At 34.3% G+C, this 14408-nt stretch overlaps 2 protein-coding genes across 3 annotated transcripts in view; one reads left to right on the top strand and one right to left on the bottom strand.

Moving 5' to 3' along the window:
- LOC110827883 (juvenile hormone esterase) overlaps window positions 1-3716 on the bottom strand; it is a 50889-nt gene extending 47173 nt beyond the window's left edge. Inside the window, exon 1 of one of the 2 annotated variants that reach the window (XM_087342687.1) lies at window positions 3584-3716. In XM_087342687.1, the coding sequence (XP_087198813.1) occupies window positions 3584-3616 (33 nt within the window). In that variant the 5' untranslated portion in view covers window positions 3617-3716. Of the gene's footprint in view, window positions 1-2828; window positions 2915-3583 lie in introns of those variants that run through there. The other variant, XM_087342688.1, reaches the window with a different exon arrangement.
- On the top strand, window positions 224-13815 carry LOC110827899 (medium-chain acyl-CoA ligase ACSF2, mitochondrial). Its single transcript, XM_022060041.2, has 13 exons — window positions 224-384; window positions 990-1164; window positions 1788-1916; window positions 3598-3821; window positions 4698-4815; window positions 5763-5858; window positions 7002-7150; window positions 8191-8359; window positions 9265-9369; window positions 10969-11117; window positions 11713-11854; window positions 12551-12661; window positions 13137-13815. Exons 1-13 carry the CDS (start codon window positions 374-376, stop codon window positions 13263-13265), a joined length of 1707 nt encoding a protein of 568 aa, XP_021915733.2. The 5' UTR covers window positions 224-373; the 3' UTR covers window positions 13266-13815.
- Window positions 13816-14408: the final 593 nt, after the last annotated feature.

The following is a 14408-nucleotide window of genomic DNA, read 5'->3' as shown; positions in this document are numbered from 1 at the left end:
TACGTCCAGACCGGCCCTGGGGCCCACCCAGCCTCCTGTCCAATGGGTACCGGGGTCCTTTCCCGGGGGTAAAACGCGGCCGGGGCGTGATGCTAACCCCTAATCTAGTGCCGAGGCTAGAAATGGGTAGGAGCTATACCTAGCTCCCCCCCCAAGTGCCTGCATAGGCGTGTAGCGGGACGCTTTACTTTACTGATCTAATTTGGTACATTGTTTTTGAATGAGTCTGCAGAATATTTGCAACGTCAAGGTTATTTAATCTACGAGCTGTCAAATCAATTACTGTGCCTCTCCAGTATAAGCAGCGAGCGGCGAACAACTCCGCTTGTCAGAGTCAGTCAATTTTTGTACGTCGTGGCTGGAGGACGGCAGAATGGTTAGCAGGTAAGATGCAAGCACTACGAAGCAAATTTCACACCAACTTAAGTACATGAGTGGTAATATTTTCTAAACACGGGAAGTTTGTGGCAATGCTACAACAACATATTTTTGTGGACAATGTTAAAGGTATTTATCCTGCGTAAAAAGCAATGGATCTAATGCCATGATTCGTTTTTTATTATTACTTAGTCGGATTTCCTCCTTACAAGATGAAATGGATTTCATATTTTACCGGTTATATAACTAGATTACGGTATTTTTTTACGTGTGTTCCAATTCATTATGCAATCATGGCGTCATCTGACACGATGCTAAGTTTCGGATACCACTGTCAGTTAATATAAGAATCAATTATGTATTACGACTGGTAAGTGACATGGAGGACGAAAGTTATAGAAGAGATGGTTAGTTATATAACAACAGACGCGAACAGAACAAACGAGAGAGAAAGATAACAAAACGGTTTTACAACGCAGGGATCATGCAAGAATTGTGTTCTGCCTGTCACTGAAAAAATATTGACAACTCCCGCTGTACGTTAATATTTATATACATAATCTCAGCCGGCCAATATCCATCTGCTCGTACGTACTTAATATTCTCTTCAGAGCACCGACCGTGGCCTTCAAGCCGAGCTACATGCACTGCTCGGGAACAGAACCACTGTTTGCCCTCACTTTAGGCCAGCTGATAGGGGAAGCAGCCGAGAAATGGGGCGAGCGAGAAGCGATGATTTCGCTGTACGAGGGTAAACGCTACACTTTCAAACAAGCACAAGAAAAGGTGACATGTTTTTTCTTTCTTTATAGTTTACAGATTTGAGAGTATCATCGAGCTCCTCAGAATTATTTTATGAAACGAGAACTAAGAATATTGAGGTTTGCAGAAGCCCAGATATTAAGAAGTGAGCAGTGTCAAATTAAATTAAAATTTTATATCACAATAACTTTATTTATTATAGTTCTTCCCTGTATGAATATCAGGATTCTTTGTTAACTAAAATATAACTTGAATATTAATTCAATAAAAAAGGTTATTATAATTTTAAGTCTTTTGACAGAATCTTGAGTCAAAAGAGACGTTATTCAGTACCGGCTGGTTAGCCACATTTAATTGTTGGTTAATAAATATACTGTTGCCAATCAATAAACTACTGAAACGAAGTGGTTTCCTTGAATTTCAATACATGAAACATTTCAACAACTAAATAATTCGGTCCTCCACATACATCTTCGACGTTGGGCCGTTCTCGACAGGTTTTAATAGGCAATCCGCAGTAATGAGAACGCGCTTAAAAAGAATGGCATTGAACAGAAAATTTCAGCATGTGAGGTTTAAACAAATAAACATCTATTAACTTAGTTTGCCCCAGGCAGCATTTGGGTAAAAATTCGTAACTTTTTCAGGCTGACAGGCTTGCCGCTGGACTTCTAAAGTTGGGGCTTAAGCCTGGAGACCGATTGGGGTTATGGGGCCCCAGTGCCAGTGGTTGGTACATCTCGAGGTTTGCTGCGGCCAGGGCAGGACTTATTGCTGTGAGTAAGAACCAGCCATCATTGGGCTCTGATTCCACCGACCCCTCCCTACCAGGTTCAGCACTGATGCGAGTAACCTTGAAATCTTTTGTGTTCCCAGACACGTCCAATGTCTTCTCGCTTCAATGTAATTTTTATATCAACAGTAATAAGCGATTTTTTTATATGACAACCTGTAGGTTGCTTATTAATTAGAAGTTGTTTACTTACTGCTGAGCTTTTTTAAAGATAAATTATTTTGAATGTATATTAGAATCAAAATTACATTAGTTTTCTGTGTTTACAGACAAATCATTTGGATAGCTTACATTGCATAAAGAAAATTTTGGTTCAGGTGGCGTAAGTCGATTTCTCGTTTTGACGTAGTTTTCGAAATCCCAGTTTTCAGTTCTGTTTGAGATGGAAGACAGGTTCACAAGCAATTTACATATAGAGACGGATGTTTGCGAAGATTGGATTAATAAAATGTGATAGACCACTAACTGACTAACTCCATACTGAAGAGTCCTTTCTGAGCAACTTATAGCGTTAATCTAGTTAAGAAATTAGACTTACTGGTGGGAAATCATTCCAGGGCAAAGATGGACTCGTAGGACTGGGATCAAATCCAAGGCGCTTTGTCTCTGGTATGGATTACGTTTTTCATTTGGATTTGAGGCTTTAGTTTTGATAGTTGAGACTCGGTTAGTAATTCAGCTATTCACATCTAAACACTGTTTATTCTAAAACATAAAAAGTAGGTCTGATCCGAATTGTAAAATAGATGTTCTTTTCGTGTTCACTCACAAATGCCACTGTCTGTTTTATGGCAGCACTTGTCACGGGGTATAAAAAAAACAGCGAAGAAACTATTGCGCACAGCATGAATTACATAACAATGTAACAGGATAATGTGAACAGATGCTTCCTTACCTTTCATTCCATGGTTTCAAGATACTGCAACAGATGAAATTGGAGTCCTATTGTTCTCCACACACGAGTGTCTCCTTATCATACGTGTTAAAATGGCCCTTCGGTGAATCGTAAATGATTATCATAACACACACTTCAATGCACATTGGAATGTTGTGTAGGATTTACATACTTCAAACACGTCGTATAATATAAAACTTAAATTAAAAATTAAAGGTTACCTGAACCTGGAATCAGCCCGGTATGCATTGTGGTTTACCAGCACTGACCGAACAGTAATCGAAAAATTAGTTCCGAGTTTAAAGGCTTGGTCGCTTCGTTACATTTATGGTCACTATCACTACATCCTCTTAGGAATAAAACTGAAAATATGTATTTCAGACTGAAATGTACAGTGGTCTTATAATGGTTCAAAATTTGCATGCAATGTCGAAATACAGGCCTACGTTTATATTAGTTACACACCTTTTTGCGCTTAGTTTCTCATGTCAGAATGGTTCAGATTGGTTATATCGATGGGAGTCGTCAAGGAAGACCGTTCAGTATAAATGTATTTCATTGTAAATGATGGATATTCCAGTACATTTCTTCACTGTCACAGTCCATATTCTACCTTCTAACAGACCTGCCTCACCTACAACTCGGAAGTATTTCGCCTTCGTCGGTTTCTTTCACAATGCCTTCGTTTTGGACGTCCGTTAGAAAAAATTTATTGCGTGAAATTAGTCTAAGATTTTTAACATTAATTTAGTTACCTTATATATCGCAGGTACAAATCGACCCCGCATACCAACCCCCACAGCTACAGGACGCTCTCGCCAAAGTGGAAGCCAAGGCGCTTATTTGTGCAGAGAAATTCAAGTCCAACTACTACAAGATGCTATTAACATTAATCCCAGAATTAAATGACTGTGCCGAGTTAGGAGTTGAAATCTGCAGTTCCAAACTACCAACCCTGAAAACACTCATTGTCATGAGTGATAAACAATACAGGTCAGTTCAAACAAATATAATAAACTTCCCAAGTCGGTCACCGAGTGTACAACTTTATACTGCCATCTATGTTATAGTTTATTAAATATTTAACTGTGTTTGGCTATACATCATGCTGCCATCTGTCGGCCATTTTTATGGCTATAAAGAAATTTAACATGCATTTGCGACATCTTTACGAAATGTATTGGAGTTACTTGAATAAAGTACAGGCTTGTTGAAAGATGTCGACAATCCTTCCCTCAAAAGAAACCATTTTACGACACACATGTTGGTGTCATTGATTCACAATCGTATTATAAAATCGATAGTATAATTTAACATTCTAATGTATAATTTCGTTCGGATTTTTTTTATCGAACTATTGCAATCGAATGAAAGCATGGATTTTTATTTGAATGAGTGTATTAGAAGAACAAAAATTTAATTAAAATATTCAATTGCCATATGTTAACAGAATTGAATCCAATGAACTGACGAGGTAATTTCTCGGAAACCGCCCCATTTTTGTACATTCCAAAGTTTTTCTTTACTTTCGTAGTCGTATTTAAGTTGAAATGCTTGCAAATAGTGAATGTGTGTCTATTACATGAAAGAAAAAAACATATTTGTCGTATGGCATCACATTGACAAAAGTATGAATAAATTAATGAATCTATATTTGTGTCTGTATGTACACAAGCACCAAATTAACAAAATGTACATTCATAAATGATTCCCATGAGTGTATAAAAAAAATTCTTGCATTCAACTGTTAGAGGAACATTGCTACTCGCTGAAGTATAATAATTTCATTTTCTGATCTAAACAGTGTATGTATTTGAATGTCTCCTTAATGATATTCTACGTATTGTCAGTAGTATTTCTGTTTAACAGAGGTGCTTATCGCTTGGAGGACATAATTTTGTCTGCAGATTCAGAGTACATTCAGGAAATACACCAGCTTCAAACACGAATACAGCCTGATGATGGATGTACCATTCAGTTTTCATCTGTAAGAATTTTTAAACAGTACTCGAATAGAAACACATCAATTTCCTTTAAGGCTGGGAGAGATATAAGCATTTATCATACAGTAAAACCTATCTAGAATGGAACCTGAATTACTTGGTCTGAGAACAGAGTGATAAATTTATCTCATGTAGACACAAAGAAAAAATTAAGAAAATTTGACAACTATTAGCCTGCTAGAACACTTCTCTCTACATAAATATACTGCTGCTGTTTCACTATACTCTGTGTTTTAATTGGTGGGATCTGTCATAAGTGAGAGACTTTTAAAGCTGACTATCAGTATCATGTTTGTAGGCATGCTAATAGAACACTCAAGAAACAAGGACATGAAAAGAAGAAACAAGGAAGGAAATGATAATAAACAATATTGAAGATGTGTGTTACTCAGTAGCTGCATAATTTAAGTATTTGGCATGATTTGTGTCATATGTTTTGGATCATAAATGCATGAGTATGAGCTATGCAGTGTATCTTAACTAGAAGAAATTTCCTTTATTATATAAAAACATCTCTGAAATAATAAAAAATGTTCTTACTGTATCAAGATTATGTATTTATGTCAATCAGTGGTATGACATATACCTCAAATTTTCTTTATTATGTTGAATTTACATGAGATGCATATAAAATGAGTTCAGCTTTTCAATTTTGGTCAGAAGATATTCTACAAAATATAATCAGTAAGACTTCCCATTATTACATTTTATTAGAATCTGTTCATGAAGCATGAACATAATACATGTCTATAGATAAGAGAGGATTGACAATTTACAGCAGACAAGTACTGCTACATTTCTTATATTTCTTCATTAGAAAACTAAAATTTTAATGACTGGATTTTGTTTCCGTCATACTCGTTTTGTCACTTGTGCTATTTCTTATATTTCATCTTGTATAAAATAATGTTATTTGTGTGCATTAACCTAGGGAACAACTGGAACTCCTAAAGCTGCCCTCTTGACCCATCACAACGTGGTGAACAATTCCTATTTCTTATCCAAGTGGATGGGTTTCAGCATGAAGGTCTGTATTTTCAGGACAGGAAATATTCTAATTCCATAGTCTTCCTTGTGCAAATAATACTTATTTAGTTGTTTGTTTGATCAAAATTCCCTTTTCATTTTGGACAGAAAATAATAATAAATTAAAAATATTTGATTCTATTTGTTTTTGCAATAAAATGAATTTTGTAAGACCTGAGATTTTCCGATAGTCCATTACTATAGAGATTTATAGGCTTAACACTGCTTTTAAATAATAAAAATTATTTACATATTGGGAAAAGGTGCTGCTTTCTTCAAGTTTGAAGTTATTTTTATTATATTTAACCCTGAAGGAGGCAGTATGTTCCTGTGGAATATGCTTCTTTGTTACTGCTTTGGCATGGGACTTTGTAACAAGTAAGTAACCCCACTTATCATCCCTGTCTGTTGACTTTAACGTCACCAAGAAGCATAATATCATGATTTATTACTAAAGTGTGTATGTATGTGTATTATCTCTAAACTAAGTTCAGCGTGCTTTGCCATGAGGATAATCTCACCACTCTTGAAAACAGACAATTTAAAATTATACAATTGTATTGGAGTGTCATGTTGTGCAGATTAATATATTATTTTATTATTCGTCTTCATGTAACAGGTGTGTAAAGACAGATAATAAAAAACATTTTATTCCATTTTATCGTGTATTTAATTATCTTCTGGGGAAATTCAACAGAAATCAAGAGTACTTTACATAAAAAAATATAATAATGGCAGGTGTTAAAAGAAGAGTCTGTTGCAGAGAAATTTAATATACTCCCCCTTGCAAGTGAATTCTTACTTAAAAATTGAAAAATTATCTTTTATCTCACTCCTACACTACAGAAAAATTTACATTGGTATTTTATTTGTACTAATTGTTGGTATTCGCATAATGTGATATTTTACATCCTTGGCTTATACAATGAAGGAGCTATGGAATTCATTATTATATTTCATTCTATAAGTCAGAAGTCCTGTTATTTTGACCATGGTTTCACATTTGTTTTCACTTTATTATCAGTTTTGACCTATTAGAGTTATGTTTCATATTTTAAACACTAATGCAGCATCTTAGAGACTGAGATTTTAAGTGTAATATTGTTTGCTTAAAACTTTTACAAACTGATTATTTACTTCACAGGGAGCAAAAATGTGCACTGTTACACAGTTCTGTCACTCTACGGGCACTTGTTATGGTATTATTTGTAGCCTACTTTTTGGATATACTGCTGTGTTGCCATCACCTATATTTGATGCTATGAAGACTTTGGAAGCTGTCATGCAAGAGAGGTAGGATGTGTGTAAGAACATATGAAAAATCTTAAGAAAATAAATAGTAATTATTTAATGAAACATTTTTTATTGGTGTTAATAATCAGGAATTTCTGCTGCAGCTTCATTACTGTCATTAGTTTTTCTGATCACTTCTGATTATTCAGTTATATCTGTATTGAAATGCGGAGTGGCCAACCACATTTCCGTAAGTGAGTATTGACTGATTATATTGTTCTCAGTAATAGAGGTATTTGCTACAACAAGGAACAGACACAATCCTAGAATATTATTATTTTGTGTGGTTTTCATTCATTCCAGTGACCACTTTCTAAGGGGTTATACAACCACAATTCTGCATGAAGTTTTATTTCCTTACTGTGATGGTTTTGCAGAAATGAACTTTCAGAAAAACTGATTTGTTATGTAATCAGTCAGCCCACCATAACATAATTTAATTCATTAAAGTATGTAATGTTACAAGTAAGGCCGAGAAGAACATGGGAGTATAATATTAACATTTATTTAAGAGAAATTTATTAAAACAAGTGAGTGGGTTGAACTGGTCCAACATTTATGGGAATTTTTGAATTACAAGATAATTAATGCTATCCAAATAATCCAGTTGCACTTACAGTAAACTACTACAGCTTCATGATGAGTGGTTTATGCTGAGATTTGAACTACTGTTACATAGGATTTTCTACAAACTAAAATAATAAAGACATGGAACTACGTTTGAAGAATTGTTTTCTAGAAATGGAGTTGTAAGTACTCAACGTGAAAAGAGTTTTAACAAAAATATAACATTAACCTTAATTTTAAAATTAATATTATTATTTTTTTCAATTTCCCTTATTCCTTTAGCAATTAGTTTAACTTTATTTTATTATTATGATTTACAAGAAGGAGTACTAATGTACCATATTACATGCCAGAAGAAAAAATACTGATGATGAAAATTATTTCCTCAAAGAGAACCATTAGTTTCACTTGGGATATATAACATTCTTTTCCTATTATTGTTGTTGTTACTGTTATCAGGGTGTTTTTTCCAGGTGCACACACATTTTTTCAACTCCATCTCTATATGTGGACTTGATTACCACATCAAAAGTCCACAACCTCATAGTCACAACACTTCTGGTAGCAGCATATGGGGGTGCACCTTGTTCCCAACAGCTTGCCCTGCAGATGAAGGAAACGCTAAATATCAAACAATTGTGTGTGAGTATTTGAATGCATCAAATTAAAATAAAAAGCAGTGAAAGTGTAGAAGAAGACCAGGCACACAGCAATGGAAAGGTGTACTATGTACACAGTTTCCAAATGCAATATTTGCCATTTTGCTTCTGTGCACATAGCCTCATTGATCGTGTACAGTCATGCATGAATTGCTTAAACTATACTTAAATGCCTGTGTTTTGACTGTACTGATTCATAAATTTAAGTAATTTCTGGTTCATTGGTTTCAGATGCCCCCATGCATTGTCTCTGACTGATTTTATAGCATTCTGCAATATTTGTGGTATGGGGAAAATCATAATAAAAAGCTTTGTAATATTTCTAAAAAAATCATATTTCAGCACTCTGTGATATTTCTCATTATTTTTTATATTGTGTAGAATAGTTGCATGTCATGCTTATCACATGACAACTGCTCAGTCTATAACTAAGAGTTTGAGAATTTTTGCTTCTAACATAACTTAGTACATTAAATAAATAACAAAAATGGTAATGGTAAAATTACAGTGCTGTCAGTTTTATTGAGGTTCTCCAGGTGATGAAAATTTATCTCTCATTTCTGCCATCCTTTTATTTTTATCATCATTATCACAATATTAAAGTTCACCATTACTTATTTATTTTCTGTGCAAATCCTTGACCCAAATACTGCCACATCATGTTATGAAGCTGTTTTAATGGCCATTGGTCAGTTTTGAAAGTGAACCTTCCTCATCTCATAACTCCTGGTATGGATGTACACAACAAGAGTTGGAATTTATCATGATGAGAACATATTGTCGAGCATAAAGGTCGCATAATGGTATATATGACATTGTTAATACTCCTGAAATCTCAGTGCCAAGCAAGCCCTACTATATGAATAACATTTTCTTTAATGTTTCCAGCCAAGTTATGGAATGACTGAATTGTGCGGAGTGTTCAGTTCTAGACCTGGAGACTCCTTGGAGCAAACAACAAGTACAGTTGGCAAAATTATAGAGCATTATGAGGTATGGAGATCTGAAAAGGACTTTGTGTTATGCTTTTTTTTTTTTTTTGAGAACATTTAACACCAGCCAATTCATCTATTTATGATGGAAACCCAAAGGTTCTGAACTTGTAGTTTTCAGACAAATCTTCATGCAATAGGCATATAAGCTAGATTACTTTACTCTGAGACCAGCCAAGTGCCAGGTCAGAGATGAAGCCCGTGTCTGAGGGCTGAGGGTATGATGATGTGCTCTTGACTCAGGACATTGGACACCTCATGGGTACTGACAGTTGAATATGAAGCTGTGGTGGAATGATGATTAGCAGGGGAAAACTAAGGTACTAAGAAAGAAACTTCCTCCATTGCCACTTTGTGTACCATTAATCTCACTTGAAGTCACCTGGGATTCATCATGGGTCTCCATAATGAGGAATCAGCAAAATAACTCATTATCATGATCTACAACATCCTTCCAAACTCATAATTCACAATTATCCTACCCTTCAATTTGATATAAAGCGAAATTGAATAAAGGAAGGAATGAACATCCTACCATAACATGATGTATTGGTTTTTTGCACCAAGTACATAAGATTAATGCAATATGGGGAAGTTGTGTCTCTTCATCCATCATCTTTCCATCTGCTTTCCATGTCTCCAAAATGATTTAATTTGGTACTCATCATATACATTAAATATGAACAGGTGAACTTGGTTTTAATTTATATTAGTGCAATATAACCCCTCCTTTTTATGAATCTCAAATAGAATTATTGTCATTTCCTCATAATTACTCATAGAACAGTAAATTGGTACATAATGAAAAAAAAAGACTTTGTTAAGGTCTACAGGTTATTTTTTAAAATATTTTTCAATTTTCATGTAATATATACTGTATGGAACACTGGAAGAAATATTTCATGACTATGTAGTGCTATAACTTTGTAGTAATACATTGTGAATTAGAGTAATACCAAATAAATATACAAAATTTTAAGAACATATTTGAGAAACGTGTTTGAGAATTTTCACTCTTGTCATAAACTGAACGTGTGTGATTCAGCCTTCTTACTCTAGTTATACACTATTATGAATTGGGAGTTGCAGAGAAAAGTCCCAACACCATAGCCAACCAGTACAGATCCTCTCACTTTACTGATTCTTTTCTCTGCCTGAGTTGTACACTGAAACAAAAGCCCAAGATCATAACATATTTTTTAGTAGTAAAAGTGTTATGCTCAGAACTCAGTTATGATCCTCAACATTTAATTGTACTGAATTTGTAAATACTTGGACATTATACTAACTGACTCTCTAGTATCAATCCTTGAAGATTCAAAACTACTTCTAATAAAACTTGTCACTGAACATGATCTTGAACCAGTTGAATCGATCTTTACAAACTGTTTCCTAAGCTTAGTTTATTTTCATTTTATTCTACTGTTTGTCTTGACTGTGGCCACCTTCAAAGAAATGTTCCCATCAAAATTCTGCATGCATGTCTTTTTCCCCTGTTTGACCTTCGTGAACTGACTATTGTAACAGTATCAGGTGATGTATAAATCACAAAGTAGTGCAATAAGAAAATCATGTTAAAAATTCATGTTCTGAATAACAGATGAAAGTGGTGGACAGTGAAGGGTGCATGGTTCCTATGGGAACTCCTGGAGAGCTCTGGGTGCGAGGCCACGGTGTCATGTTGGGATACTGGAATGATGAAGAAAAGACCCGGGAATTTATTCGTCCAGATGGATGGGCAAAAACTGGGTGAGGATCTGCAGTCAATTCTACATCTTCTATTGCCTGTTGACGTTTAGGAGAGACAGTGTAGCTTTGTGTGCTTTTATTTCCAATAATATAAAGATTTTCCATTTCAGTTTCTTCACACTAATCTGTAATTTAGTTACAGTTTTTCTGTAAAATATCAATACAAATAATTCATAATATACTAATTTTTATGAAAGTTTTAAATAATGCAGCAACATAAACACAACAACAACAACAAAATAATCCCCCCCCTTTTTTTAGATTATCATTGCTCTGCTCACTAAATATAACATTGTGTCTTGTTTCAGTAGCTTCTTGCTTAATCACTTATCACTGTTGTGAAGGTACATAGTTTGAATTCTGATTAGGGGTCAGCTATTCTGACTGAGAATTTCTGTTGTTTTCTTCAATGCCCGGAGGTAAATTCTGGGATCATTCCTTATAGTAGGCTATGACTACTTTCTTTCATATCCATCTGAATTCATTTACCATTCACGTTCATTCTACACTCATTTAGCATTACGTAACTTTGGTAATTGATACAGTGTCATGAAGTAAGTGAATAATTAAAACAGTAAAACATTTTCTGTCTCAGAGACCAGTTTGTGCTTCAGGAAGATGGTTATGCAAGAATTGTAGGTCGAGTAAAGGACGTCATCATCAGGATTGGAGACAAAATCTTCCCATCTGAGATAGAACAGTTCTTTGAGGCACATCCCGATATAATGGAAGCTCAGGTGCAGTCATACCCACAGCTATTTCACTAGCTTATTAGTTGTCAGTATTCAATGAAGCTGTTGAAGGAATCACCTGTTATGGAAGCTGAAAATTTACTAATTTTATTCACTAAAGCCCACCAATGGAACTTGAACTGAGTACAGATATTTTCCAAATGAGGTTTTTGCCATTGTGCATGACTCATTTGAATTTATTTTTCATTTATTATATGTGCAAATCTGTTGCTAAGAAGCTAATATGCAATGTAGTCCCCTCCTCACCAAATTTAACTGAAATCTGTTTAGCAGTATATGTAATTAAACATGATGACAAGCAAAATGGATACATACTTATGGTCTCATATTGTGTTTATTCTATGCATTTTGTGTGTGGATTGCAAGAAGTTTACTACTAAGAAAAGCATACTTTCTGCTATGGACAGAACTATTCTATTAAAAGTACTGACTCCTTTAACATTAAATCCTTTTATGTATTTGAGAGTTATCATAGCAAAAGCAAATAAATGTAAAATAAAAATGTCTTCAGCAGAAATTAAGTTTTAAAATAATAAATTATGTTATTTATATGTGCATGGATGGAATTTGCAATATCTATTTCTGACAATATGATGAATATTGGCAAACACACAAGACAACTGAATAATTTTAATTAGCTGTGAAGTTGGTTAATGAATTTTGTTCTCTATATCCACCTAGGCATTTGGAGTGCCAGACCCAAGGGTTGGAGAAGAAATCTGTGTTTACATCCGTCTTCGTGAAGGAGCCACTGTTACAGAACGAGATATCATCGATTACTCTAAGGATAAAGTGAGTGATGATGTGAGATGGACATACCATATATTCATGGTTGTTGTGTTTTTCCAAAATATTGTCCACTAAAATATTCTAATCTAAAATTTAATTCTGAAGACTAAAAGATTAATAATATACAGGTCTACTGTATATTATTCAAATGACTTTTTTGTGTTCCTGCATGCACATTTACTACCAGACATTTAACAGTAGACTGTAAAAAAATGTCAGTGCTTATAGCCCAAGTTTTAGAGAGTGGTGTGCTAAGTTGTGAATTTTCTACAGTGGCAGTATTAAAGTGTATCTCATAAATGAGAAACTCCAATTATGGCAGTGAATGTGTCATTGGACCTTTACTGTAGATACAAATATGTTGTTACAAAGTGAAGCACACTATGCTGAATCAGACATTGTTTTCCTCTGTACTTAATTAAATATTTACCATATCAAAACATGTAAAGAGTTCATAGAAATAATTTGTATATTGCAGGTTGCTGATTACCGCATCCCACGGTACATCAGATTCACCAATGAATTTCCAAGGACTGCTGCTACTGGCAAGGTGCAGAAGACACAACTACTGAAAAAGTTGCTTTCAGAAATGAACAATACAAACTAAGTTAGGAACAGATGTACAAAAGTTTGCAAGATTATCAGAAAATCTACCATATAACAGTATGTGACCTGCAGACTTCACAAAGTTTTTTGTTATAAATTATCAGAATGATAAAATATATGTTTAATCTTGAAGTTCATGAACTACATTCTTTAGATATTTGATTGTGTTAAGTTGTATTTAATGTCTAAAGTTTCAATTCTATAAAGACACATTGTTTATGCTATAACTTTATAAGTTTTTACTGTAGGTTCTTTCTGAACGCTTTCTACATGTCTCCGAGCATTGTTGTTAACTATATCCATGGAACAGACTTATGCTTGAGAAGTTAATAGTTACTCAGCTAGTCAAGAAATTACCTACTCTCTTATAGAAAACAAATGTTCATTACTGTTTTCACAAGAGCTTGCCACTGGACATTATGATTAGCCAGAAGAACCCAGTCCACTTCCTCACACCACATTTGTTAATTGTAGTTAAATTATATTCTAAGTCTGTCTGTAATACATATAAAAATCACAAATCAGGAAAATAAAAGTATTCACTAGGTTAATTTTTTGAACTTTTATTACAGTTATATTTTTATCATGTTGTTGTTAATGGACTTCACATATGACTTGCCAACAGTATGACATAAAATAGTAGTATATTATCATACAGATGATGACAGGTTTTATGGATACAAAGTTCTGGACTTATGAATGTATATAGTGAGTAAGGATTAAAGATATAACTCCAGGAATATTTACCTGTTAAGTATTTATATGTCAACTCTAGGAAGTATGATAGTTTGTCATAGGCTGTGCATATAATATTGTTATCAGAACATTCTCAGCTGCAAGCATCTCTCAAACTAAGCTACAAGTACTGTTGAAAACTACTGTATCAGTTCAAATAAAACTGGTGCTTCATGAAGGAATCTTGCAAACGGAAAATGGTACAGTTGTTTATGGAAGCAAATACTTAGGAACATATCATGGATTAACCGCCCATAACGTTTGAGACAACGTGGTTTTCTTCAGTCCCTCCAGGCAAATGCTAGAATATCTTAAATTAGGCCATGACTTAATGTCCTTTCCAAAAAAGTACACTAATCGTTCGAAGTCAAAGAGTCTGTGATACTAACAATGTAGTAACCCATAATTA

This window comes from Zootermopsis nevadensis, unplaced genomic scaffold, assembly GCF_977971745.1.
Source record: "Zootermopsis nevadensis isolate Lab colony 2312 unplaced genomic scaffold, Znev_1.0 Znev_ptg000003l, whole genome shotgun sequence".
Classification (NCBI taxonomy): Eukaryota; Metazoa; Arthropoda; class Insecta; order Blattodea; family Termopsidae; genus Zootermopsis; species Zootermopsis nevadensis.
This window is presented reverse-complemented; position numbering and strand designations above follow the sequence as displayed.